The sequence below is a fragment of the Budorcas taxicolor genome, chromosome 2 (genome assembly GCF_023091745.1).
Source record: "Budorcas taxicolor isolate Tak-1 chromosome 2, Takin1.1, whole genome shotgun sequence".
Classification (NCBI taxonomy): Eukaryota; Metazoa; Chordata; class Mammalia; order Artiodactyla; family Bovidae; genus Budorcas; species Budorcas taxicolor.
The window spans coordinates 51,054,005-51,077,713 of record NC_068911.1 but is presented as its reverse complement, the minus strand read 5'-3'; the positions used below and the strand labels follow the sequence as shown (position 1 = coordinate 51,077,713).

Below are 23,709 nucleotides of genomic sequence, written 5' to 3'. Positions count from 1 at the left end.
CTTTTTCTTTCTTTAAATGGGTCAGGGGGGCAGGAAATCAAAGGAATATCAAGGAAGCCAGATGCCCCAAGAAAAAAAGTGAGAATAGGCGTATTTCTTCAGGAAATGAATAGTTTTTCCTATGCAAAGGAGGTCTATGTGGAAAGAATCAATTTTAATAACCACAAGAAGCCTGCATGGGAATTGTGGTGGTATGTGGTTTAGTCACTAAATTGTGTTCGACTCTTGTGACCCCCATGGACTGTAGCCCACCAGGCTCCTCTGTCTGTGGGACTTCCCAGGCAACAATACTGGAATGAATTGCCATTTCATTCTTTGGGGGATCTTCTTGACCCAGGGATCAAACCTGCGTCTCCTGAATTGCCAGCAGATTCTTTACTGATGGAGCCAGAATTAAGAAGAAGAAAAAACGGTAATAATTTAAGTGGGAACAAATTAAGTGATACTCTTGTGAAATGCAATTACATGTTAAATGTAAGACTGTTTTCATTTCACTCATTTGTATTACCTATTGACCGTGTAGGTATCTGAGTTTGTCTCCCTAGTTAGAAACATACCCAAAATGACACACATCATCTACCCAGCCCTAGTATGCCTGGGGCAGTACCCAGCAAAGGCTACCTTGTCCAGCAGTGAGTTTCCTCCATTTCCCTTCTCCTCCTGCTCTGAGCAACGCTCTGCAAAGATAAGGGCAGCAGCTATAAACATTTCTGTTAACTAACTTCACTTTCCTTCCTCTCACACAGAGCCTCTTTCACCAGGCCCCCAATCTGGCAAAATGCCCACATTAAGAGATGGGACCTTCCTTTGCTAAGATGGTTTTAGTCATTTCACAATGTCACAGGCCTTCAATTACAGCTACAAACGCTCAGGGCAGACCTCCAACCCTAGCTCGACCCCTGTGGGAAGAAGTGGATAATCTGTTCAAGACGGCAGCCAGACCTAACAGAAGCGTCTACTGTCTACTCAGAAGTCAGCAGCTGATCAGTAATTATGGGTGATGCCAAAAGTCCTCAAGCTCCCAACTTGGGGGGAAAAGAAAAGGAGTCTCTGATCAACCATGTTTTGAGTCAAATCTGTATCTCCAAGACCAATCAGTCTGGGACACAGATTGGTTGTTTAGTTAACATTTGCTGAATACAGAATGTGGCTCTACTCTCTGGCCTCTCAACAGGAATCTAACTCTCTGTTATTAGTTAGACCTGACTTCTAGTAATACTATTAATACTACCTTGTCGTATAGTCCACAAAGTGCTTCTACAAGAAGTACCTTACTTGACTCATTCAGGGAAACTGTGATGTAGGTACAGCTGGTTTTATAATAACACTTGCAATTTACAGAAGAGAAAATAGAATTCAAGAGAGCTTAAAGTGACTTCTTCAAGGTCAAAGAATGAGTTCTGGGGCTCATGTTTACTATACTGTTATCCAAGCCACCATAAACTAGACATATAACCAGGGAGATAACACTTAAAATTGTGAATTATTATAACATTATAGATCTTTAGAAACAGATACTATCTAAAACAGATGTTCTGTTAACAAAGGCAATATTAACAAGGGAACGCAACTCAGGAAAAAGAAGTCAAGATTTTTTTAAATGTTTTTATATAGAAATATTTTACAAAGATTTTACAACATAGCAAATCATTACATCATACTGTAGAAAGAAGAAACAGATTAAACCTCAAGAAAAAAGAAAGTGCTCAGCGCAATGTATTGCAGTCTCCAAGAAAGTGCATGAATGGTTAAGGCAAAGTATGCCGCTGGTATTGGCATGCTGCAAAATGACTTGCAAAACAGTTTTGAAAAAATATATATAAAAAAGGATTTTTTTCCCTCCATTTTCCTCACAGACATTTGAAAGGGATACATTTATGAACAGTTTTGCTCTACGACTAGGTAAAAATAACTCCTGGGTACAAAACAGTAAAAGTAAAAATGTTCTACCGAGCATGTTAAAAGTAAATCAAATGATTTATAAAAACAAAACCTTTCCAAGTTTGGGCCTGCTTTCTACATTTAACTGGCCAACTCCCTCATGTGCCAAGACGGAGATCATGAAGGATAGTGGCATGACTTAAGTACAGATCTTGACCTTCGTGTGACTTTTAACTTCTAGCTTCTGTGGCCAAACTGCTGGCACGTTTGCAGTCCTCATGCCTTCACCGTATTATAAATCTACCCTATAGCTTTGCTTTTACCTGTAGCTGACACAATAGCCATTTTATGAAGTGCTACATATGCTTAATACAATATTTTGCCCTAGCTGACAAGAAAAATACAAAGGTGCTCTCTAAAGGTAAACCATAAACCCTATTAAAGAATTCTAGTTAAGTATTTAATTTCTCCACATATGTCACTCCCTTAATAGCAACAGGACCAACAAGGATAATACTGGTTATCAAACTTCAATTTTCAAACTTGGAAGAGAATTTGTTTTTATAATATAATTGAGAATAAGATATTTTAAAAAGTAAATTAATTAGACTTGAACAAGAGTGTTAGGGCAAACTGGCATATCTGAATTCTAGTGCAGGTAATAAATATCTGCCAAGAAATAACTTAATTCACCTGACTAATCACTCTTCTCTGGAAAATTTTACACTCTTATGAGAAATAGGGAAACAGTGTTACTATTCTAGTCTCTGTATTTCAACTGAATTTCTCTTTCTCTATTTTTTTTTCCTATCCTTAAATATAAGGGAAATTAACCAGCTCATTTCTCCTGGCTTGTTTCCTAACTAGCTTTTGGCCCTCAAGGCATAGCTATGGTAAAACCAGAGAGAGACACCCAGCAATTTATTGGAATTCTGAAGAACAAAATATGCACATGTGCTCTACATAATCTAGTAACAGGGGCGGCAACAGCCGAACTGTGTTACACGTCAGAAGTGTTAGCTTGATCTGCATCTGTAACTTCTTGCTCATCGTGACCACAGGCAAAAAGCTGGGAGCCCAGGGTTTTCTGGGCAAATCGGAAATACATGATGTGGCCCATTGCCACAAAGGAGACTGAAATCAACACGAGCAGGCCAAAAGCTTCAGGATTCGGAGCCAGGATGACCATGATGAAATGCAGAAGATCGAGAAGGTAGTTCATAGAGTTCTGCACACCGTTTATAATGCCTCTTTCAGATTCAGCAACATTTTCTTGCAGCAACTGTGTCACAGTTAAATCAAAGGACCAAAGACCTAAAAGAAAAGGTATTTTTAGAAACTTAATTTTAACTTAGAGCCATACATTTCAGAACTATACACTAAATATCTGTTGACATATACAAAATACATACTTAACACGATTACCTTAAAGTCACCATATGTATATTTATCATAGCTGAATTTTAGAGAATTATTTTTCATTAATAAATACTGTGTTATTACTGGTTTCAAGAAATTGTTTTTACAGCCATAAGAAATAATTCTTTTCTGTGATTATTCATACTCTGAAAGCAAAACTCTGAAATCAGAGACATAATAAATCCTATTATAATTACTAGTATTTTTAAAGTTTAAAATGAATGGACCTAATATATTGTTAGGTTTAAAGTGTAAGGAAACTTTAAGCCATTAATACATTTACTGCTTCAGTCCGAAAGCCCCTACAATAAAGCTGTCTTGCTTTAATATTAATATCCTTAATAAATTAATGAACTGCTTTGTATCACAAGATAAATATGGTTTCATTTCAAGAACGAATTCAGACAGAGATAATTCATCAGTAGTCTATTAATGATTACTTAAACTTTCCCTTATAAGAGGTTTTTACATTATGCTTCCTTTCAGGGCTATAAAAATCATTTATTTGGCAAAGTATACAACAAAGAAACATCAGCTAGAGAAGACCTCTGAAGGATTTTTCTCTAACTATTGTGTCTTATTTTTTTAAATTTAAACCCCACTTTTTTTAACTTTATTGCATTGAACTATTTGCTAAGTTACAGTCCTTTTGGTAGAGTTATAATAATAAAAAGGCTCTAAATTACTAAAATTATAATTATTACTGATAATATCTTTTTTAAGATTAACTAGATTACATTAAAAGAGAAAGATCTCCACTCAGTAAAAAGCTTCAAGCCCTAACCATGTTTTAGGAAAGTATATATACATATACACTCTACAAAATACAGGTTATTTCAAACTATAAAGTTAAATTTTCATAATAAATGACTAGATTATACATAAGACTAAAGAGTGGATTTTGCTTAAAGTAACATTCAGGAAATATTTTAGCCCAATTTCAGCTAAGTTATCTGAACCTCCATTGCAAAAAGACACTAATTCATCAATATACAAAAGGAGACTTCTTACCGATTCTAGCAGCAATGACGCCTGCAAACAGCAGGCTGACAGAGATTATAGGCACGGATTTAGAACTCATCTCTGGGACAATACTAGCAGGAACAGACCCGTTTGACATGTGCGTATCAGTTGTAGAGATGATTTCAGATATTTTTGTAGGTGTAACTGAAAGTGGTTCTGTTTGAATGAACCTAGTACGGATATCTTCAAAAGGTGAAACAGACAAGTCCAAGGGGCTTCCAGGCATGAAGACGGAGATCACACACAAGATCAAACAGGAAAGCTGTGCGAGTCCTGAGATCAGACCAGTCCGAACCAGGCCACACCTTCGACGCAGCCATGTAAAGGCCACAGTTCCCATTATTCCAGTTATGGCTGATGCTCCCATCAAAATACTGAGGGTGGACCCGCTCAGCCCCTGAGTGTAGGCGTACCCTGTAGTGATGCAGTCAAAGCCCAGGACAGTCATATAGAGGAAAGCAAGACCCATGCCCGCCAGAAACACAGACTGGTTGTAATAGGAGACCCATCCGTCTCGGAAAGTGCGGAAGGGCTCAGCCATCTGGGAGGCACAGCTTGGCTCTTGCTCATGTTCAAGTTCATGGATGTCAGGGTCTTTCTCACCCATTAGATGAGTTCCCTCCAGCGGTTTTGGCTCAGATTCTGTTAATAAAAGACATTATTATTTGAGGGAGGGGACATGAAAGAAAAAGCTAACTACCTTACTCAGTAATTTTCTTCTCCTCATTCCCTCACCTATGGAGGGCATCACCCATGGACACCCTCGGCTACTACAATATAATACGTATTTTCTTTTACTCATCTAAGGATTTCAGCCAAGGAATAAACTCCAAGTATTTATGTTATAAACAAAATACTATTGATACTTCTCCCCTCCCTATTCCCCCTCTCTCTCAGAAATTATAATCCCACCAAAGTAAACAGCAGGAAAACTTAACAGATAAAATATAATAATTGTCTGAGAAAAATACACAACCTTATTTCTGGGGCCCATTTAAGATTCCATTTGCTCAGAAGCCTAATTTCCTCTTCTTTTCTTAAAAAATGCCCACCCTCATATCCTCACTCTCTTCCACTGTCCCACAAATGGCAGGCAGCTCCCTTCTTTACAGACTTCTAGGAATTCTCTTCTCTTTCCCCCAGTGTTCTTCTCATTACCATGCTCAACTTTGCCCAGCCCTCAATTAATTGCTCCTCTGTGCCTGCTATTCACATTAAGAAAAAGGGCCAGAGGTCCCACTCCAACCCCTTGAGGTTCAACCCAGATTTGTTCCACAGATCCTCAAAAGACTGGGTTTTAACTTATTACCATGTTGATATAGTTAACCTCATGCAGGCCATCATTAATAACTAAACCTGACATAAATTCAAAATTATTTTGGTCTCAACCAACATATAAGATCTGCAAATAAAATCAAAATAAGATCAAAATAAAGGGACTGAACATTTTGTTGAGTTTACCTTTGTATAAATTCAGCCGTTTCAACTCAGTTTCCTCTTTAGGAGGAGCCTTCACAGCTAAAGCAGGGGTTTTCTGGTAAACTTTCCAGAGCAGAAAGTATTCCACACACATGGATACCAAATTCCATGCCGAAATGAAACCACAGCCAATGACTGCAGAGCCAAATGTCATAATCTGGCCGACAGCCATCGGGGCCAAGATGTTGGTTAACTGGTCAATCCTTCGTATTGTGGCATTCATATCTACAGAGATAGGTGAAAAAGGCAGGTTAAGTGTGCAAATCTATCAAAGAGAGACTGCCCACTTACATAACACAACTCATAAACCAAGAGTATTGATTCCTAAGATGTAAATTTTTAAAAGCACTCTGTAAGCAAACTATTTTGGTAGAAAATCAATTGCTGTTTGGAGCAATCACATTAAACTTGCCTCAAAAATCATAATTCTCTAGGATTATATAAATTAGTCTAACATCTGCTTTTTTAAAATTAATTCAATAGTAACTCTACATTCATTTATTTCAACAAGCATTTATTAAATGCTTATCATGAATTAGGCTATGACAAAAAGTGAATACCCTTCCCGTCTTCATGAAGTTTATACTCACATGGGAAAACAAAGACAATCAACAAGCATATAAATACACAGCAAGTCAAATGTTCATTAAAGACTAGAGTGCAAAGTACCGCAGAAAAAGGGCATAGAGAGTGCTCAGGGAAAGGGGGAAACTTCAGTTCTATATATGGCAAGGTCAGGGAAGAACGCACGGAAAAAAAAGAGCATCATAGCAAAGGCATGAAGCAGTAGGAGGCAAAAGAGTGAGTCCTGTGCGCATTAGGGAAAAGACAATCCCAGGCCAAGGCAAGTGCAAAAATCCTGGAACAGGAGGAGCATACCCAGAGGAACAGCGAGGAGGACAGTAAGCCTGCAGCAGAATGAGCAAGGGAGAGGATAAGAAGAGATGAAGTCAGAGAGAGACGGACTGGCCCAATCATGCAGGATCCTAGCCTACTACTTGGAAATCAATTTTTATGCTGAATGACTCAGGAAGCCTTTTGAAGCTAATGAACAGAGAGGTGGTACCACATGACTTGTATTTTTAAAGGTTCATTTTGGCTTCTGTGATGAGAAAACTGCATGTAGTAAGTGTGTGCATGGGTGGGCGGGGGTGCAGGAAGTGTGTGTGTGCGTGGGTAGGGTGGGCATGCAGTAAGTGTGTGTGTGAGTGGGTGGGTGGGGGTGCAGTAAGTGTGTGTGTGTGTGTGGGTGGGTGAGGGTGCAGTAAGTGTGTGCGTGGGTAGGGTGGGGGTGCAGTAAGTGTGTCTGTGTGTGGGTGAGTGAGGGTGCAGTAAGTGTGCGTGGGTGGGTGGGGGTGCAGTAAGTGTGTGCATGGGTGAGGTGGGGTGAGGGTGCAGTAAGTGTGTGCGTGGGTGGGGTGGGGGTGCAGTAAGTATGTGTGTGCATGGGTGGGTGGGGGTGAAGTAATTGTGTGTGTGGGTAGGGTGGGGGTGCAGTAAGTATGTGTGTGCGTGGGTGGGTGTGGGTGCAGTAAGTGTGTGCGTAGGCAGGTGGGGGTGCAGTGTGTGTGTGCATGGGTCAGTGGGGGTGCAGTAAGTGTATGCATGGGTGGGTGTGGGTGCAGTAAGTGTGTGCATGGGTGGGGTGGGGGTGCAGTAAGTGTGTGTGTGCGTGGGTGGGTGGGGGTGCAGTAAGTGTGTGGGGGGGGGTGGGTGGGGGTGCAGTGTGTGCGTGGGTGGGGTGAGGGTGAAGTAAGTGTGTGTGTGGGTGGGTGTGTGTGCAGCAAGTGCATGTGTGCAGTAAGTGTGTGTGTGGGGTGAGGGTGAAGTAAGTGTGTGTGTGCGTGGGTGGGTGTGGGTGCAGTGTGTGTGTGCAGTAAGTGTGTGTGTGGGGTGGGGGTGCAATAACTGTGTGTGCGTGGGTGGGCTGGGGGGTGTAGATAACAGTGGAGCCAAGGAGACAGGTGGGCGAGGATGTGGGGGGAGCAAGACAGTAACGGTGGAAACAGAGAAGCAGATACTGGACATCATCTAGCGGGGAAGACTTGAAACAGATTAGACACGGTATGCGAGAGAGAGGGGAATTACAGCTGACTCTACAGTTTTTATACTGAGCAACAACTGGATTGATAGAGTTTCCACTTACCGAGACAGGGAAGACTTCAGATGAATCAGGTTTGGACAAAAGAATAAGCATTTGGTTCTAGAGATGTTCATTTCTCTAAGTCTACTGACATTCAAGAGGCTCTGTCAAGCAGACAATTAAAACATACAGGTCTGGAGTCCAGGGAAGAAGTAGGTACCAGATCTGTGAGTCCCCACCAGCTGCTTGATTTTTAAACCAAAGACACTGGAGGAGACCAAGAGAGTGAGTATAGACTGATAAGGTCTGCGGACTGAGTCCCAGGCATGCCACTGTTCAGAGGTCAGGAAGATGAAGAGGAACCAGCAAAAGAGGAGAAAAACCAGGAGAGTGTGGTGTCCTAAGCCAACAGGGAGCAATGTTTCAAAGAGGAGGAAGTGATCAATTGGCAAGCAACGCCGTTAAGTCAAGAAAGATAAGCAATGAGAAGCATCTCTAGACAGGTCACATGGAAGGTATTGAGGACCTTAAAAAGACTAGTTCTAGTGAGTAATAAGGGCAAATGCCTGATTGAAGCTGGTTAAAGAGGTTGGTGCCAACTCCAGGGGACACCATTTCTATTGTATTCTAAGTGAGTGGCACCGCCCAGCTTCACAATGTGAATGTTGCCCCCGTGCCCCCCAGCCCTGGTATTATGGAAAGCAAGGCCCCAACCAAGCAAAGGAATTGGGAAGACTGAGCACAGATATTTCTTTTTGTTAAGTTTTGTTCAGAAGGAGAATAAAGAAATGGGAGTGAATAGAGGGGGTAAAGAAGGGCATTTTTAAGATGAGCAAAGTTACAGCATGTTTATACGCGAATGTGAACGATTCAGTAGATGAGAAAGGACAGAATCTGAGTCTGCTGCACAAGCGGCAGAGCTGTTCTTGGACAGGACCACAAGCAATTCAAGAGTGTAGGTCACGTACATGGCTGTAGGTACAAGCGGGAAGAGGGACGTGAAGATGGGAGCATGTGAAAGTTCTCATTTTTCCACTTTCTCAGCAGAATACAAGGCAAGGTCATCAGCGAACGTGAGGATGGGAGAGGCAGTACTGAATGTATGAGGAAAAAGTGAGACACAGTCCTTTAGGAAAGTGGGAGGAGGAAGGGGCCAGAGGAAACTATGATCACACAGTCACACAGCAGCATGAAAGGGCCAGCTTGAACCCAGCGGTCATGAACTTTAAGCGAGAGCAGTGAGCAAAATTGTGCGTGTTTTTTTTTTTTTTTTTTCACCAGCCATGTGCTACCATGGAGAGTTGGATTTAAGCAGGATCTTATGAAAGGAAAAGAACAAAAGGAGAGGAGGCCAAGTGAGCTGAGGGTGTATACTAGGAGGCGTTCCTATGGTTGGAACGACTGCGTTTGGAATTTAAACTGGGTAAGGAGAGGAGAAAAAAGGGGGTCATGAGCAGTGGAAAGGCAGTGGAATCAATGACTTGTAGGTGCCAACCAGGCTGGAGCGCTGCTGTGGCTGGGGAACCAGGAGGAGGGAGCTGACAAGGCAGGAGGTATAGGTCATGTCTTGGATGCCAAAGATTGAGATTAAGGAAGTGGAGGGTTTTGCAGTGATAACAAGGTCTTTGGGTATGACCCTGGGAACATACAGCTGAATTAAGAGTGGAGGGCAAGATGCATAAAGGAGAGGAAATCAAGAAAATAACCTACTTTCTCATTTTCTATCTCACAGACTGAAAACTGAGAAAGTTCTTATCAATCACGTGGGGCACCTTGGAAAAGCATTATGTGACTAACAAGCACATTAACAGAAAACTGTCATTATTCTTTCTCTCACTCTTCCTGGTACTCAACTGCCTTCCAATCAGTCCTATGCACGCAGAACACCTGCATGATAACAGGAGAACTTTGACATATTTCACCTTTCACTTGAGAAGCAAAGGCAGTTTTCATTGATCTTATGCATAACCAATTTTGCAGAGGCCTCATTAACTTCCATCTGCCCCTGCTAATAATTCCCTAACATGGAAACATAGGATTGCTCCTAATAACTCAATAACTTGAATCTAAAAATCAAATACTAATGAAAACATACACTTGGATCTGAAGGCCTCAGAACAACAATGAAATTTAATTAAAATGATTTGTTACTTTTTTACTACCTCCCTTTTCAAGTGCTCATGAAACTTCCTAAGGCCACCAATTTCTTTTCTTTATTATCAAAATTTAGAAATTTCTATCTGAGGAAGCTAATAATGTTTAGATGTAATGTAGTGTCAGAAAAGAGAGTTCATTTTTCGGAAGCAGAATTAATTAAACAATTTTTGAAAAAGACCTAACCATTTTACTGGTAACAAGTTAGAGAAGAGCTGATCCTCTCAATGTGCAAACATACTCTTTTTCACAAGCTTGTATTGATTCTTATGCAAACACACAAGTGTGTGCTCATTTAATTCCAATTAACTGTTTTCAGCTGCAGCTGTGACAGAGCAGGACATCAGTAACTACTTGCTGTTATAAAGGGTATATATCTCATAGAATAATAAAGAACAGATTTGCTGAGCAAATAGCACCTAGCAGGTTTGTCTACTTCAAATATGAAATCAATTTTTAGTCAATGGAGTTCAAACAAGAAATGTATCTACCTTACTTGATCAAGCCAACCAGCAGATGTTTCTCTAGAATGATGAACAAGAAAAATCTCAGACGCTATGAACAAAAAGTGATTAACAAAGGAAATGAAGAAGGAAATAAAACAACAGATGGAATAAAAAGTCAGGGAAAGGAAGTGAGTTTCAAACAGATTTGACAGGCTAAGGGTCATGGCTCAAGAGAAGGCTTTAGTAAGACACTAACTAAATCAAGTACTTAGACAACTCAGTCGACAGATTAACAGTATTCATGTGGAAGAAGAGTACCTTTTCTGGAGCTGTCTAAACTGGATGGTAACAACTATATTTTGACCTGATGCCACTGAAATTATAAAACTTTTCAACCTTCCAGGAAATATCTCTCTTGTTCTTTACCCTCAGTGATATAACTTCCAATTTTATAAACTACTCTGAAAACAAGAAACATTGGGATGAGGGATTGGGAACAATTAGCTTCCAGCTGACAACCCTCTCTCTTAATGAGCACACTCTTACCCCATCACATACATTTTACACACATATGCACACATATGTGCGTGATGCACATGAGTTCAGTTGGTCCTGCCCAGCCTCCTGCTTGGTTTCTAACAGTCTTTGCCAGCAACCTCAAAGATCGCCTGCATGAACATAAATTGCTCCTGCCTGGAATAGATGTGTATGTGTGTAGAGAGACACAAAACCAGAGGTACCACAGGTGGCAGCTGGAGTCTTCTCCCCTTTCTCTTCTATGTTTCCTTTACCCTCCTCTTTTTTTATCTGTTCTGTACCTCTGACTTATAGCAGGGATAGTACCAAAAATCCATGGTGAGAGCCTTGCTGACCCCCAGCATGGAAGAATTACCTGTTCCCATTTTGAAGGACCATTTTTAATTAGTTTTTAAACAAATATGGAGGTCAAAACTTGAGGAAAAACAACATGGAGAGCTTCTTTAAGCTCTATCCTGTACTTGCGGCTGAATTTGAAACAGCACCACTTCCTAAACTAATCCACAATGGACAAGAGTTCAACAGGCAGCTTCCTTCCTTTCTCAAACTCGAGAAACTCCAGGAAAAGCAAAGGGAAAGGGAAGTCGCTCAGTCGTGTCCAACTCTTCACAGCCCCATGGACTGCAGCCTACCAGGCTCCTCCGTCCATGGGATTTTCCAGGCAAGAGGACTGGAGTGGGGTGCCAGAAAATAGTCTGGTTAGCCCGGATTCTTCCATTATGCAATAATTCCTCAAATAAAGAAAGACAGCTGAGAAGTGGCCAGTCATATTTTTGTTGCTTTCCTGGAATATCACTTTATAGTCAGAAAGGTCCCAGAAAGTTACATGGGATCTTTGTTTCATTATTTATTTATTTAGATATTTAACACAAATTAAAGTTTCTGAGCACTTTCTCTTTACTCAGGGCTTTTTTTTTTTTCCAATTATAGATTCTACAGACTTCACAGAGTCAGCATGAGATAAGAAATTCAGAAAAGAGAAAGAAAATGTGTCCTGGGATAAGCCACTAAAGTGATCGGGAATGGTCTTGTCAGTCAGGGTGGCTGGCAACGAGTTTGTGATACCCGTTAATCTCAGCGACTAGCACAGTGGACTCAGCTGACCTGTCCGGTAAAAAGTGTACATTCCTCCTTTACTCGGTGCAATTTCAATCCATCTGTGTCTGGGTGCTGTATGGAGTAGGGGGTAAGTAGGGAATATTGAGTAAGGTAGGTCACTCTAAGCCCAGGTACTGATGTAATGGATATATTGCTTTGTAGGCATTCTTCAGCCTTTGCCCTCTTGCACATTTCTAAGGGACAACTAAAATGCAAGCTCTGTAAGACCTACATTCTATCCTCTACTTCTTTAGTGTTCACAACAGCAATTACAGTGCATCATACCTAATGTAATAAAAGTTACCACTATAACTTTAAAGTTAAAGGAATCAACTTCTAGAGTCTGTCCTAGAATTGTGTGTGTGCTGCATATTCAGTCATGTTCGACTCTTTGCCGCCCCATGGGCTGTTGTGTTCCAGGCTCCTCTGTCCACGGAGTTTCCTGGGCAAGAATACTGGAGCAGGTTGCCATCTCCTTCGGCAGGGGATACTCCTGACCAGGAATCGAACCCACAACTCTCGCATCTCCTGCATTGGCAGGAGGGTTCTTTACCAACTGAGCCACATATTTGTTTCTATTTGTTTAGATAAAAGTAACATCCACAATATTTACTGGTAATAATAACCATACTATGATGATAAATTCATGTCAGATATTCACTGTTTTAAGTATTAGAAAGAAAGAGCTCAAAAGAAATATTCTTCTATTTGCCAGGTTTTCATAGAATAAAAGAGAAGGTCACTAGCCTATAAATTAGTTTCTTAACAGTGAGATACACCTTTGTGCTGAGATTGATAATGTAAGAAAAAGACTATACTTTCAATTTATTATTCCTTAAAATTACTCAGAAAAAAAGGCTTAAGCCTCAGTTATTACCACTGATTTAAAGTGAATCCTAACATAAACCATTTGGTAGAAAGAGAAGAGCAAATTACCTGCTAATCTGCCTCTGTCTTCTCCTGCAACAACAACAATCCAATCCCTTTGGATTGTGATTGCAGTAGCAGTACTGGCCAAGTTTGCAATATTTGCAATCGTGATGATCAAGATATAGCATGAAGTCTAAGGAATTACAGGAAAAACATTAAAATGTCAGTTTTACTACACTGTACCGACTGGTCTTGGGTAGCAAAATAAAATTTTTATTTTAATTTCATAAATTATAAAAAATCATCTTACACAAGTTATAAGACAGCAGTGGTCAAGTTAAAGGGCATAATATCTGTCTAATCTGTATCTTCTGTGGTACAAAAACATATTGAGTGCTTGGTCATGTCTGACTCTCTGTGACCCATGGACTAAAGTCTGCCAGGCTTCTCTGTCCATGGACTTCTCCAGGCAAGAATACTGGCATGGGTTGCCATTTCCTACTTCAGGGGATCGTCCCAACCCAGGGATCAAAGCACATCTGCGTTCCCTGCTTTCGCAAGTGGATTCTTTACCACTGAGCTACCTGGGAAGCCCCATCCGTGGTAGACATGATAGAAAATATATGCACATTCATATGACCTGGTTATCACAGAGTGTTAACCTCGGGGTAGTTTTTAATTCCTCCCATAAATATGTCCTTTGGAAGAAACATTGAAGGGGAAGTGAAAAGTCTTGCGTTTAAATCAGAGTTCTGACATTTTCCAGTTGCATGACCACGGGCGATCAGCTAACATCACCTTGCCTCACTTTTTCATCAACAAAATGAAGGGAATAGCGTAGAAGATTTCTTGTCCATCCAGCTTTGGAACTCTACAATATCAATTCAAATATACCTAGGAAGATTTACTAGTGACACCAAATTTATTGTTTTCCACTACACCCATCTCTGTGCTCTTTTTGTCAAGCTATTATGAAATTAAAGTGTGAGAAGTTATCTACTCCATGTCCTCAAATACAAATACCAATTATTATTGGAGGACCACAATCATGAATGATTTATATATATGGATAACATCTCTTATATGGTGTGAACAAATTATAGGTTAATACTAATGACCTGAAAGCTAGCAACTGGATTATGTAATAAACTCTTTGAACTGCCATTAAAACACAAAAGGAAAAAAAACCAATAGAACAAAATTTAAATTCAAACAACACACAATGAATGCCTGTTATGGGCAAAAACAAACAAACAAAACAAAAGTGGTAGGGGATATTAAAGTAACATGGATCACAGCCTTGTCTAACTCAACGAAACTATGAGATTAAATTTAACAGGGCTTATTTGCAAAAAGACATTCCCTAGCCTCAGAGAGTTTTCCTCTTTTATCACTAACAGACACATTAATTTTCTGCCGTCAAAAATCTTGTTGAGAACTTACAAGAACCCATCCATGGTACATAGTCAGAAGCTCGTTCTTATGTAGGAAAACCATCATCAGGATGACTCCACACAGGATGACCGAAACGTTCTGGATCACCAGTGACGTCTGGGCCACTATACAGAGGGAGAAACAAAGTGTTCACACACCAAGCATCTCAACGGAGCTGTTTTCATCCACACATCACTGTTTACTGTACTAATGCATATGCAAATTACAAGAAATGAAAACATTCCTACCTGAGCTATTTCTAGCAGGACCCAGCATATCACATCAGAGCAGTAAAACTTGCAGACAGAATAAAGAAGTACTTCTCATTTTCCCTGATAAAGCCATTCATAATGACCGCATTTTCATTTATTTTCTTGAAAGTATACGGTCATAAACAGAACTATATTAGATAAACAAGATCCACGTCTCAGCCCTTTGTAGCTTAGGCAAAAATAAGAACATGCAAGAGGCTAAGGAAGAGGTCACGGAATTCATAACCTCCTAGATGGCGGGCTGAATTTGATAAGATCGTACGGATGAGTAGGAAAGACACATAAAAAATTGCCAAGAAAAAGGCAGCAGTGTGTTCCTTTTAGAATTCTAAAGCCATTTGCTTTGCTATGAAATTCTAAACTACACCTTTCCTCAGAGAAAAATGCCAACCTTCTGAGAGTGAGGCATCCGTGTAGACCAAGAGCTGACACAAGCATGGGCCAGGATACCAGGAAAGGACACCTTGGGGTCTTTCCTTTGCCGCTCACTATGCAGAGGATCTAGGGCAGCATACTTAAACTCTTGCGTCTGTGTCTATAAAGTGAGGATGTAATACACATCTATCTGCCTTCCTTACTTTATGGGGTCATTATGATGCTCAAATAAAATACTCATGAAAGCACTCTGAAAAACACAGAGGATTGAATATAAAAGGTATAATTATAGCTCTTGCCTTTAAGGACAGTAAAGCTCATTCTGGCTTGGAAGGTTATATCAAAGCCTCGAGACAAAACAAACTGCTTTCTGAAATTAGTTTGAAATAAAATCCCAACACATAAGTCATTCTTTTATTGTACAAGGCTTAAATACCAACTGAATGAGATTTTTGGCTTTCAGAACCCCACAGACCACAGAAGGGTACACACGTGAACAGATAATTATAAGAGCATAAGTGAAATAGCAGAGGTATTAACAAAGCTGTAATGGGAGTGCAGAAAAAAACAGTGTCTCTAGCTAACTCAGCCTAGAGACATCAAAGATTTCCATGGAAGCAGACACATGAGTTGATTACAGCGGATAAGTACAAGATTGCTATCCCACCAAACTCCTCTTCATCCAACTCAAATTCTTTCCTAACTTACAATTTCAGTGTTCAACAATCATAAGATTAACGGTCTCTATATATAACATTTCCGTCCCCTTATGTATAATGATGTAAAAAATTGGGAATTTTTTTCTAGGATACAAAACCTTTTTCTATATGTTGTATGTTCTCTGGTGTATTGATTCTCAAAATAAAATAACGTCCACCTTGGCCACTTTACTAATAGCATCAAGTCCTAGAATTTGATAATCCAGTTGCTCTCTAACCAGGGGCAGTCATCCTGAGTTGAAAGAAACAGATACCTCAATCTTTCCCCAATGACTACGACAGACATGGCCAGGTCTTAGCATTATCAGCTGACTAATTCTAGGAAATTCTGCCCTGAATTATTATCCAAATTGCCCTTATATTCAGAATAACTGAACTGTTCTCTTTCTTATACAATACTTAATGATTTCAGTATTAATGCTCTAGATTAATGTCAGTATACTATCATTTCTTCTTTTTTCTTAAAAAATTAATAATTCAGCTCTCTGTGATCAGATACTCTTTTTTAAATCCATTGTTTCCACTTCCCCTACACACCCACCTATATGAAACACAGTACCCCAGGGGACAGATGTTAAAGCTGTCCCAGGAACATTATATTAAATAAACTCCAGTGCAAGTCCTGTTTAAAAAGATGCCAGAGTTAAGTAAACTTTTAATGTTTAACATGGTTCACAGAAAAGTGCTATGATGTTAATCATTAACATTTGTAATTTATGAAGAGCCAAAAAAGATACCTCCCCAAATCTATAAACTCAATATCCTGATATCCCATCTATCTGCGGGAGTCCCAGGACCCTCCAAGCAGGGGTGCTGCCACTGAGCACCCTACCACCCAGGTAGGGGCTGCAGAGGTGCAGTGGGTGAGTCACAGCGGCTTCTCTCTAGCGCAGGCACTGGTCCCATGAACACAGAGGCTCCTATGACACCACTCACCTTTCAGTCTGGCATTCTTATCCACCCAGTCACCAATGATAGCTCCTAGGACCAGCACCGAGCCTGCCACCACCAGCCCGTAGACCGCTGTCAAGAGAAGGCTGTTCCCATAGAGCTCCACCAGGAACACAGACACTGCAAAGTGCCACATTCGGTCCCCCTAGAATAAGGGGACAAGAGAAAAGGTTCTGACAGATTTGGGCAGGAGGGGTACTTTCTAGTCAATTATACTAAAAAAATTGCTTCCTAACAAAAGAGCACTTTCCGACTATATCAGGAGATTTTCAAAGTCAACAGTTCCTCTATGGATTGAATGCGGTCAGGTGTTAAAACTGTTCATCCTGGCACAGTGGAAAATATCCTGCCCAGTTACTAAGTAAACCTGAGAGAAAAAGCATATTAATGAAACAAACATACTTATCATTCCAGAAAAGCATACAGTTTCCAAGTTCAAGAAGGTTTTTTTGAGATAAAACCTGTTCCCTTTTTTTATGAGGTTTCTAGCCAGGCCTGAGATTGAGAGGCATAAAGGAGTTTGCTACTGAACCAGAATGAAACTACAGTATCGCAGTTTACAAACATCAGAATGCCTTGAATGTCAAGTAAAAGCTAGTTTCCCAACTTGTAAATGGTAAGAATGCACTACACTACCTTTCAAGTTTCTTTTACCTATAACATTCTAAAATCTATGTTCTACTTCAGAAATAAATTTCAACGACATAAAACATCAGGGCAATCAAAAAGATGAAGTTAATATGTTCTAATTCTGGCACCATATGAAGGTGTCAAAAATAAATACATAAATTATTTTAATATTTTGACATAGATGAGTTTTAAAAGGGGGAAAAAAAAAACCTATTTGTTCTCTCCAGAGTATACAGGAAATTCTGGAATTCACTGCTGCAAAACGAGTAACAGAAACTTTTAAATGAGTTGAGCAAATTAATGTGTAAGAAGTCTAAAATGGACTTTATTGTGAGTTTTTAGGCCCCATTGCTGACTTGTAAGGTTAACCTAAACCAGGACAATAATGTTCTATCATAACCTATCGCTATGAGGAATCACTACAGGAAACTAAATTCCCAGGCTAGCCTCCATAGTTATGGAATGGAAGTAGTACTATACTCCTAGTTCTTTCCAACGTCTTAACATCCTCTTGACAAATTTAGTGTATAAGGAGCAATGCATTATCCTGCTATGTCCTATGATTTCAAACATTTAATAAAGCCAAGACAACAATCTGATGCATCCAAAGTTAAATGGATGCGCATATTGTAGCAAACATTTACAATAAACTTCATGTAGACCAGTATTTCTCAAATGGGGGTGATCCTCCAGGGATCACTTAGCAATGTCTGGATCTATTTTGGGTTGTCACAGCCGTGAGGGTGGGTTTACTACTGGCATCTACAGTCCCTACAACAAAGAATTAATCAGGCCAAGACGTCAACAGTGCCAAGGTACAGAAACTTTGGTGAAGAGGATTATGAACGTTATTTAGAACCACAGCTCAAAGTTAACATAAGAGTAGGGCCTTGAGGGATGGCGTGAACCAGGACAAGTAAACGTCTGGAAACCAGTGGAAGCACCGTGTTTGAAAGACTGATTCTCACTTGATGGTCTGGGATGTGAGCTTGAGCACAAGCCTCAGCACAGGGCAAAAGCTCAGACTAGAAGCACAGCAAATAACTGTGGAATCAGCAAAGATGTGGATACGCGGTGGATCCTGGCTGTAAATGATACAGAGTAAGACTAATTCATTAACTATAATGTTCTGGTACATTAGATTTGTTACATGAATGTTCAAGAAGTTTGAGGTTTAATTAGTACCATAATTCATATTTCTCATACAGCTTTTTAAAGTTTGCTTTGATAATGGAAAATTTCTTCCACTTAAGTAGGAATAACATTTCAAATACCACTGTACTAAATGACTAAAAATATATGATACAGCTTGTTTGAAAACAATAAAAAGACAATTTTACATTAAGATAAAAATGTCAGTAAGAGTAACAAATTAACCTATTTTCTTAAGCTTTAACATAAGAAGTAAATTTCGATTTGATAAGAATAAAATGGGATGAGGAGAGTGGAGGTGCTTTATCCTAATCTCCATCCTCAAAAAAGACAAAAACACACAAATGCCTCAAATGAAAGCCTGCCTCCATGAGAGAATTTCCTCTTTCTTATCATAAAGAATAAGAAATATTATTCCTATTGCTTCTTTCTTCCCTTTCTTGCAGTTACTCTATTGAAGAACAGTTGACTTACTATGCTATGCTAGTTTCTGGTATACAGCAAAATGATTCAGTTACACATTCTTTTTCACATTCTTTTCCATTATGGTTTATCACACGATACTGAATATAGTTCCCTGTGCTACTCAGTAGGTGCTTCTTTCTTTGTTTGTTGTTTTACTCCTATGTATTTTTTCCAAAAGAATTTGTTTAGGTTTCTTTAAAGCAGGACTTTGAAACAAGTGCCACAAAATTTTCTCTCTTGCCACCTCCTTGATAAAGAAGAATAAAACTACTCCACTTGCTCCAATTTCCAAAGGCTTAGGCTTTAAGAAGCAACAGGCTCAACATTCACAAAGCCCAAGAATCAGGTAAAGTCTCTGTAAATATTGACCAAGTGAGCTCTCAGGCCCACCCACCCATTCTTTCCTAACCTCCATTTCCTGCCCTCCCACAAGCACTCATCATACTTTGAGGGTTTTGTTTACATGTTCATCTACTTCCAGTGCCCTGGGCCAAAGGCCAAATGAATGTCATTACTGCACTGGATACTTTTTGAGAGGCTACTATGTACCCAACCATTCTGCTGCTGCTGCTAAGTTGCTTCAGTCGTGTCCGACTCCGTGCGACCTCATAGATGGCAGCCCACCAGGCTCCCCCATCCGTGGGATTCTCCAGGCAAGAACACTGGAGTGGGCTGCCATTTCCTTCTCCAATGCATGAAAGTGAAAAGTGAAAGTGAGGTTGCTCAGTCGTGTCTGACTCTTAGTGACCCCATGGACTGCAGCTCACCAGGCTCCTCCATCCATGGGATTTTCCAGGCAAGAGTACTGGAGTGGGGTGCCATTGCCTTCTCTGAACCATACTGAAGGCACTAGAAATTCAGCAGTACACAGAAATCAAGATCTATATGTTCATGCTGCTTGCATCCCAGCGAACAGAGACCTAAAGTAAACCCAGAGTAGGCCAGGTGGTATAAATGCTACATGGAAAAATAACGTAGGGTGGGCAGGAAGGTGGCATTTTGCATGAAGCAGACCTATGAGTAGAAACCCAAGGAAGTAAGAGCTGGCGCCATGCAGACATCTGGCACATAAATGGAGACAGTCCATAGCACGATGCATAAGATAGTAACACTGGCCACCCTTTTTCACTGCCTTACACTGTTAGTTATCTTTTTGTAATTAGATACATTGTTTAAAACCCATACCAAATTATATCATAGATTCCTTGAAAACAGGATTCGCTTCTTACCATATTTTGTATTCTGATAGCATAGAGTAAAATATATTGATCCACTGGCAGAAAGAAACGAAGTCAGAAAGAAAAGCATTCAACCTCACACAAATCTAATCCAATGTAATCTTCTACCTTAACACCTACATACTCAGTGTACAGGAAACCATGGGCAATGGATAGATAGATTTGTATACATATGCATATATAATAAGCATATATATTTTGTTGGAATAAAACCAGGCAAAGCGTCAAACAGGAGACAACACTCAAAAGGCAGAATTATCTAGCGTTAGAGAGCATTCATTTTTTGCACTCTTCTGCACCAAGAAGTGAAAATTCACTAAACCTTACATGGCTGTAATTGCTGTGTTTTGTTTTAATCCAAGTTTCCCACAAGAACTCCTTTTGCTCAATTATCTTTAAGACTGGAGTAAGCGTCTGTCATTTTTCTTGTGTTTTGTATGACAAAAAACAAATCCTCCTGGAACAATCACAGTTCCCCTCTTTCAGCAAATCTGATCTGTCAACCTACAAACGAAAGGTCATATAAATCTAAAACTTGATCAGTATTTGGAAGTTAGTCACCTTCTTCCCCTAAGAGATAGGTCCAGATCACAAGATAAGAATTTCAGACACTTACGTCCATCACGTACCACTTTAAAATAAAAATACTCAATACTACGGAATTAAATTAGAAGAATAATTTAATTGGCTTTAAATTAATTAAGGGCAGTTTCGCTCGATTTCTACTTAGAATCATCAGTTACCGGAAATGAAACTCAGGCCAAGTCTACTTTGTTTACATGTATTTGCAGAGTCATCCCTGTCTAAGCCTCTGGGGAGATAGACGCTGGCCTTTCTAAAAAGCCATCTTTGAACTGCTCTTTCTTAAAGAGCTGATAACCTAGCTTAATAATTTCCCAAGGGCATGGGTACAGATTTCCTCATACTATAGCTTGCATTCATGTCTTAAGGATGATCCAATAGAAGTTTCCAATTTAAAAAGAAAATAACATTCCCAAAATTTACTCTCAAAATTCATTCTCCTTACTTACAGTTCTGTAAAACAGAAACTTATGGTTCTGTAACTACCACGCATGACACAGGAATAGAATATACTCAGATTTATTGCTTTAAACAATAAGACCAATTGTTTAAGATTTTAATAATCAAAATGATTTAATAATCAAAAACACATCCATCATCCTTTGGGGATTATTCTTTGGGGTCAGGGGGTGTTGGTGAAGGAACGCAGGCCCACAGAAACACTGGGACTCTTCCAAGACCTCGTAAGAAGTCAGAGGGTGACTTATCAATCAGCTGCTGATTTTCACTGGATGATGGCTTTTAGGATAGATTGAGATGTCTCACACATATCTAGCAGATAACATCTTAAGAGACCAGAATTTTCACCACTCAGATATTTGTTCTTGGGGTCCATATTTACATTAATCTTAGAACTGCTATTTTTAGCCTGTTAGTCACACCATTATTCTACTGTATTTGCATAGTGTGGTATGCTGGAACTTATCTTAACAAAAAAAATAGACAAATACCTTAAAATATGTAAAAACAGAAAGTAATATCAATGAGACATTCATCCAGTCTTAGCAGCAGATATTACCATTTATTAAGCCTTGTAAGGCAAAATACAATACAAGTAATGAAGATAATCCTGCCCTTTTTAATCCTGTCTTTGGATAGCTGTTGGTCTACATAAAGTATGATAACCTAACACTTAAGTAGCATTCACTAACACCTATGGGAAAACATCTTTGGTGAAAATAACTTAGAGCATGTGTGTTCAATGGATTTCTTCAGATGCATGACAAAACTGGAAGATGGCTTAATATAACTGGCCCAAATGAAAGGAAGCAAGAAATTGTGCAAGCATGCTGTAAGAATTACTGTAGATCGTCACTTACCCAAGTAGACAGAGAATGACCAAGGTAGAGAAGGAATTTTGCAGAGGTCAGGTAGTTTGCTAAGGATCCTGCAAAGATACACAGTGGGGAGATAAAAAGCGTATTTAGTCACTTGAGTGAACTGAGGTTGGAATGGTCATTCATTTGCTCTTATTAAATACAATTATTAAAAACTGCTTTGTGGGGCAAACCACGCAGATTTCATCAAGTCACCTAGAAACTGATGGGTAGATGAGAAATTCAGCATGACCTATTATTGGTCAATCAATATCTGCAAAACTTCACATACAGTAAAGAAAACTCTTGTTTCAACAGTCTTAAACGCCATTCTATTTTTAACAAGGCAATCCCAACTGTCCAGTAGATTCCATCCTCGTTTGTGTGCAAACTCCTTTCCCAAACCTTGAAATTCCTTTCTTCCTTAACCTCCACCAAAACATGAGTCACACGAGCTCCTAAGCACGCTGGTTAACAGCTGAGCCACATTCCTCCAAAACCTGCATGGAGCTGCCGGTCTCCAACGAACCAACCTGTTTCCACCCCAAGCGTGGGCTCAACTCACCACAGCATCCTCCCTGACGGCTCTGCTCTCTTGTCCTGGTCATGACACCAGACGCCCCCCGCTTGTTCTTCTGCGGTTCCTGCTGCTCCTGCTGAGGTGTTTGTCAACAGGAGTGCAAGAAACTGAAGAAAGCACCGCCGAAAATACAACTCTGTGCAAAAAGCCTCTGACGACGACTATGATAAAAACAAAAAGGAAAACGGCCGGGGGTCTTCTTTTAGTCTTCTTTCCAAACTTAGCTAACACTGTAGCTGAAGTTGGAAAGGCAAAGCCTTATGGAAGCGGGTGGGAGGCTCAACAGGCCGTCCGAGCCGAGTTGGGAGAGCCCTGCGCCGCCGCCGCCGCCGCCGCCGCCGCCGCCGCCGCCGCGGGCCGGGCCGGGGCCGCCACTTATACGGGGACGGGGGCGGAGCTCCGGCGGCCGCCGCGGCGCGAGGCCAGGCGCCCCACAGCCTTCCACGCCCTTCGTAGAGTCGCCGCCTACCCGCGGCCCTAGAGTCCGTCTGGCCGCAAACGACCCGCGGGCCTGGCGGCGCCTTCGCCGGACGAGCTGTGCTCGCCGGGTTACCCGCCCTCCGGGAGGCCGCGAGAGGACGTCGGGGAGCCGGGGCAGCCAGCCGGCTGGGCGGTGTTGGGGGAGGCGAGAGGCAAGGCCCGGGCCGCGGCGGCAGAGCCGCGCTTCGCACCGGCGGCCTGGTCGGTCGGGGAGCGGGCTGCCGCCGACGGTCGACGGACGTCGTGCAAAGCGCCAGTCGGCTTGGAAGAGTTGGGGAAACATCTTTTTTCTTTTTTTTTAACGAAAATCATTTTTAATATAGATAAATAAATAGAATCCGTGTCACAGAGGCCGTTTTCCTGGCCTTGCCGTTCCGGCCCGCCTGCAGGCAGAGAATGTCTTTCCTTCCCAGGATCTCATGGCGGGGCTTCCCTCAAAGAACCAGAATCAAAGGGCAGGAAGGGGCGCCGGCATCAGAGTCCAGCCCTCTTCAGAGGAGTAAACGGGGCCTTTGGAAAGGTGAA

At 40.7% G+C, this 23,709-nt stretch overlaps 1 protein-coding gene across 1 annotated transcript; it reads right to left on the bottom strand.

Moving 5' to 3' along the window:
* Window positions 1–1,624: 1,624 nt before the first annotated feature.
* On the bottom strand, window positions 1,625–23,025 carry SLC40A1 (solute carrier family 40 member 1). Its single transcript, XM_052658708.1, has 8 exons — window positions 22,690–23,025; window positions 22,128–22,195; window positions 16,727–16,886; window positions 14,434–14,549; window positions 13,057–13,183; window positions 5,785–6,027; window positions 4,312–4,965; window positions 1,625–3,195 (listed from the first exon to the last, which is right to left on the bottom strand). The coding sequence occupies exons 1-8, from the start codon at window positions 22,730–22,732 to the stop codon at window positions 2,882–2,884; spliced, it is 1,725 nt and encodes a 574-aa protein (XP_052514668.1). The 5' UTR covers window positions 22,733–23,025; the 3' UTR covers window positions 1,625–2,881.
* Window positions 23,026–23,709: the final 684 nt, after the last annotated feature.

Bases quoted from the DNA above. Each gene is read 5' to 3' on its own strand.
- SLC40A1 (XM_052658708.1), bottom strand. From the start codon at position 22,732: ATGACCAGGACAAGAGAGCAGAGCCGTCAGGGAGGATGCTGTG. The intron at 13,184-14,433 runs GTAAGTTCTCAA...GTAATTCCTTAG, and splicing joins TGTACCATGGATGGGTTCTT to ACTTCATGCTATATCTTGAT. The intron at 6,028-13,056 runs GTAATTTGCTCT...CTATCTCTGTAG, and splicing joins AGACAGAGGCAGATTAGCAG to ATATGAATGCCACAATACGA.